This window comes from Heterodontus francisci, chromosome 11, assembly GCF_036365525.1.
Source record: "Heterodontus francisci isolate sHetFra1 chromosome 11, sHetFra1.hap1, whole genome shotgun sequence".
Taxonomy (NCBI): Eukaryota; Metazoa; Chordata; class Chondrichthyes; order Heterodontiformes; family Heterodontidae; genus Heterodontus; species Heterodontus francisci.
The window spans coordinates 91,351,967-91,356,939 of record NC_090381.1 but is presented as its reverse complement, the minus strand read 5'-3'; the positions used below and the strand labels follow the sequence as shown (position 1 = coordinate 91,356,939).

The 4,973-nt window shown below is 43.9% G+C and overlaps 1 protein-coding gene across 1 annotated transcript; it reads left to right on the top strand.

The window, feature by feature from the left end:
- The first annotated feature begins 3,644 nt into the window (after positions 1–3,644).
- On the top strand, positions 3,645–3,848 carry LOC137374924 (LYR motif-containing protein 4-like). The gene has a single exon (XM_068041515.1). It carries the CDS (start codon positions 3,645–3,647, stop codon positions 3,846–3,848), a length of 204 nt encoding a protein of 67 aa, XP_067897616.1.
- Positions 3,849–4,973: the final 1,125 nt, after the last annotated feature.

The following is a 4,973-nucleotide window of genomic DNA, read 5'->3' as shown; positions in this document are numbered from 1 at the left end:
GTCAAACCCCCTTGGAATCTTGTACCTTTCAATGGGAGAGTCTTCCCAACTATTCTCTATATCCTGGGTTCTTTAAGAATGAGAAAAGTAACTGTATAGTTAATATTTACTAATTCTGGCCACTGATTCACACTTCGCATCATTCACACAAACATAGAATTAGATTTCAATGCATTCCTGTAATACTCAAATATAATGGCCCAGATTTTGCAGTATAATGATGATGAAACTGTATTACACCTCTGAAACTGGCAAGAAATTTTGGAGTCTGAAAATGCTAAGTTAAATGCAGAAATTCCGAAGTTACTGTCAGTGATTCTATGCTCCCTCATAGGTGCGCTGTTGAATTCTCCCAGCCTGCAATTGGAAATCATTAAGTTCCACTTTTACTGTCAGAACCTTTGGAAAAATATACATCTTGTTGAATGAGATGGAATTGGGTTTTTAATGGTGTATTAAGTTCATAATCACTGCCAAACAGGTTCACTAGCCCTGAAAACTGATTTTATATTTATGGAATCTCAACTTTCTCAATTATGACAAACCACATTTTAATTTTTTTAAGTTCTGTATTTTAGCTTCCACCTTAATCCCATTTGTATGTCCCAATTATTTATTTCACTCTAAAATTTTAAATTAAAAGTGAAAAATTCATTGTTTTACATTTCCTGGTTTACTGTCTGATCAGCTGCTTATATCCTGCTTGATGACATCATTGTTGCTGGATGCTTGCCGTCTTGGTGCCAGATTCAAACTGACATCAGGAAAATCCATGCCAGAGCTCACTAGATCTTTGTGGGCAGCTTTCCTTGGTCAGTGGTGAGTGCTGTCCCTTTGATGCTGATCGTGAAATCTGGGCCAATTTATCTTGATTATAATCAATTGAGTCCAAGAATATATCATATTAGATGATATAAAACCGTGAACTTTTGACCCATGCATAATTTTGCTTCCCCTCTTGCTCAATCAACCCACCTGACGACATTGGCATTGACTGATTTGGAAGTTTCTTACAGCTGATCAAGTTTCATTTGCAAATCAAACGTCTTGAAGTGACACATTTACTACACCTGTCAGTTTTTCAAATGCAGCAAATCAAAATGTGCTGTGATACTGCTGTTTTTTTTGCACGTTATGATCCTGTAGTTTTTCTGGGAAGAATGCGGTGTGCCTTTAAGGCTGGAAAAGGAGCAGTACTGCTTTAAGGCAACAAGCTCCAGTGACTGAGTCGCAAAGAGCATTCTCTTTGCCTCGGGATACAGCCACTTAGAGACTGTGATTCAAAGAGTGCATTCTGGTTGCCCCGGGATGCAGCTATTCAGAGACTGAGGATCGAGAGATACATTGTTGCTGATTTGACATTTGAAAGTCGCTGCAAAACTGGCTTTTGAGGCACAGTTAACAGAGACAGACACTGACTGTCAGCCAGCATATACTGAAGGAAAAGAGAGCTCTCTCTTGGTTTATTTAAACTCTATTTGTTGTACTCAGAATTCTTAATCTCTTAAAAGAACATAACCAATTCCTTTAACTACTGAACTGTAATTGTTGAAATTCATCGCTGGAAAGGAAGAGCATCAATTCAACTGTTGAACTAGGCTACGGATTGTTCTACTGTTGAAGAACCTTCCCCTCCCCCATCGGATGGCTGAGTGTATTCATGCAACCTAAGACTATTCCACATTGGAAGATTTCACTTTGGCAGGAGCGCAAATATGCAAGGACACTAATTTTTTCTATTTTAAATGTTGTTTATATCTTAGTATTTAAGAATTTGGTTTTTCTAATTAAACAGTTAATTTGTTGATTTTAAAGACACCTGGTTTCGTTAGCTTCATTCGGGGGTTCATAGATGGTACAGTTTGGCTGGGTCTTTCTTTAATTTGGAAAGTTTCGGTGATTTGTGAAGACACAGGACTAAATCAACAATGCATTTCTCCCAACACAATCAGAATCGTAAATATTTGGGGGCTTTGACTTTAGAGGGCGGTCGTAACATTAATTGGGGGCTCGCTCGAGATTGAAATCATATTTAATTCAGTGGCTCATGTCTGGGATCAGAATCAGACTAATTTAGAGGGCTCGCATTTGGAATCATTAACTACTCGTCTCTGGGATAACATATTTAAATTGGAGTCTTGCGTTTGGCATCATATTTAATTGCTCTCACGTCTGGGATCATAGCAATTGGAAACTTGATTGGGATCTAAATCTAATGCCAATTACAAAGAAAAAGAAGAACCTGGTCTCTTGTAGAATAAGGTACAGTCTATACCATTATAATGACATTAGTGGTTGTAGCAGAGTTTTTTGGGAAAGCAGAATGTTTCCTTGAGTGACTTGATAACTTTAACTAAGAACAAATTAAAAGAATTGGCAGTGAAATTGGGGTTGGAATTGAAAGCAGGTGCCAAAAAAGCAGAGATAATTGACATAATAGCCGAACATCTGGAATTAGATGATACTTAATTTAAACTTTTAAGGTCTGATATGCTTTACCATTTATTGAAGATACAGGAGTGATGTTTTGGAGGCATAAGATTTTTTAATTACAAAAGTTTTTAATTGAAAGGTTAATCTGTTATATTATAGCACGTTACTGAAAACTTACCTGGATATTAAAGCTATCAAAGATGTTCCTGAAAGCATAGGGAATTGCAAAATTTGGAAGCAGAAAATTCTAGATCAAAAAAGGTAGGAAAGACCCAAAATGTAACAGATAATTCATGTGTAGACATGTGGTAAACTGATGCTCATCTCTCTCTCTTCACCATCTCAGTCAACTGATGAAGTTAGTATTTGCAGCCTTGCCATAAATTCCTTCCCCTTGTAATTGGCTCCATCCTCTCCTCAGCTACTTGCCTAGACAGAACCAGACTGTGTGAAACTTTGGCATTCTGCTCACCCAGAGCTTAACTTCAAATCCCAGATCCTATCCATCATTACATATCATCTTCTTTGGCCTCCTTGTCTCGAGAGACAATGGGTAAGCACTTGGAGGTGGTCAGTGGTTTGTGAAGTAGCGCCTGGAGTGGCTATAAAAGGCCAATTCTAGAGTGACCGACTCTTCCACAGGTGCTGCAGATAAAATTGATTGTCGGGGCTGTTACACAGTTGGCTCTCCCCTTGCACTTCTGTCTTTTTTCCTACCAACTGCTAAGTCTCTTCGACTCGCCACACTTTAGCCCCGCCTTTATGGCTGCCCACCAGCTCTGGCGATCACTGGCAACTGACTCCCACGACTTGTGATCAATGTCACAGAACTTCATATCGCGTTTGCAGACATCTTTAAAGCGGAGACATGGACGGCCAGTGGGTCTGATACCAGTGACGAGCTCGCTGTACAATGTGTCCTTGGGGATCCTGCCATCTTCCATGCGGCTCACATGACCAAGCCATCTCAAGCGCCGCTGGCTCAGTAGGGTGTATATGCTGGGGATGTTGGCCGCCTCAAGGACTTCTGTGTTGGAGATACGGTCCTGCCACCTGATGCCAAGGATTCTCTGAAGGCAGCGAAGATGGAATGAATTGAGACGTCGCTCTTGGCTGACATACATTGTCCAGGCCTCGCTGCCATAGAACAAGGTACTGAGGACACAGGCTTGATACACTCGGTCCTGCACGGAAAAGACCATAGGAGGAAGATGGCGTTGCCCACAAGCAGTCAGGTGTTGTCCTTATGCAGGGTGATGTTGAAAGAAAGCAAGAAGGTTCCCAGTTACAACTATAGGACCTTTGCACTCCGGAGGATTAAGGATGCTTTTCGAGAAAACAAAAATGTGACAAATCCTGAAGTTATCCAAGAGCTAATTGAAAAGGCTAATGCCAACATAGAAATTATTCAGTGACAGATGTGGAGTAGTGTCACTATGAAGCAGGGAGCCCATCGGCCCTGAGATGTTTGGACCATCTTCCACCAAGCTGAAGATCCCAGAGTCCCGGAGGAGAAGGGAGAGGGGCATTGCTTTGTTCAATGTTCTGTGCATACTTGGTGCGATTGTTGTGGCCACCAGATTAGCCTGTGCAATGAAGCTTTCAGGTGTAAAAAAAAAAATGGCGATCGAAAAAGCCTGGACGAGGAATGTGTTTGCACGATGTGGACGGCCTATTGGGAATAAGGGTGCCCCCGAATACGAAAAAACCACGACCCGGCCCCAGTTGACTACATCGCGGAACAGCTCGTCGGCCACAGCTTCAAAGCGCCCGCGGGATGTGTCTGGCTCGAAGCGCATCTGCAGTGCAATGTCAGCGAATTCCTGCTGGTACTGGTGCTCAAAGCTGTCGCCCACCTCACGGAGGACGCGATGAGCTTTCTTAGCGGCGATGGTGGGAGCTGATGAAAAGTTTTATTACCTGCCCCCTTTCCCCCCCTTGCACCTCCTTCCCAGCGCCCCACTCACACCATCTTCCTCTCGCACCCCCTCCCCTATCCCCCTGCAGCCCCCTTCCCTCCACCCCTTCCCACTGCACTCCTCCTTCTTGCTCCCCCTTCCCCCACAGACATCCACCTATCCCTGAGCAGGGGCCCTAACAACCCCACTGCCTTGTGGGCGTCTCGGGAGAGACCAAGGCTAAGGGAGTAAATCCTAACAGAAAATCCGGAGCGGAACCCCGAAGGCAGTCATGTGTCACCTTTGGCATGTTTCCGGCAGTTCCTGCAGCCATACCGGTGCCAAACGTCATGCTCTGCACTCCTTTGGACCCCACCAGGAAGGCCGAGAGGGGGGTTTAGATGCTTGGGCAACTCACAACCTCCATACATCCGCCCAGGCATGCGCCATGGAGAGGTCACTCCATAGTCGCCTCACAGCAACCAAAACAACACGGAAGGCAGCAGTTACGGGTTATAAGTCCAGCTCAATTGGCGTAGAGATTGGGCACCACGGGTTGCCTTTGTCAGTGGGAGAGGTCATCGCATGTCACTGGACACCTACTGCCCGCCTCAAACTGGGCAACCTCTGGTCAGTAAGGTT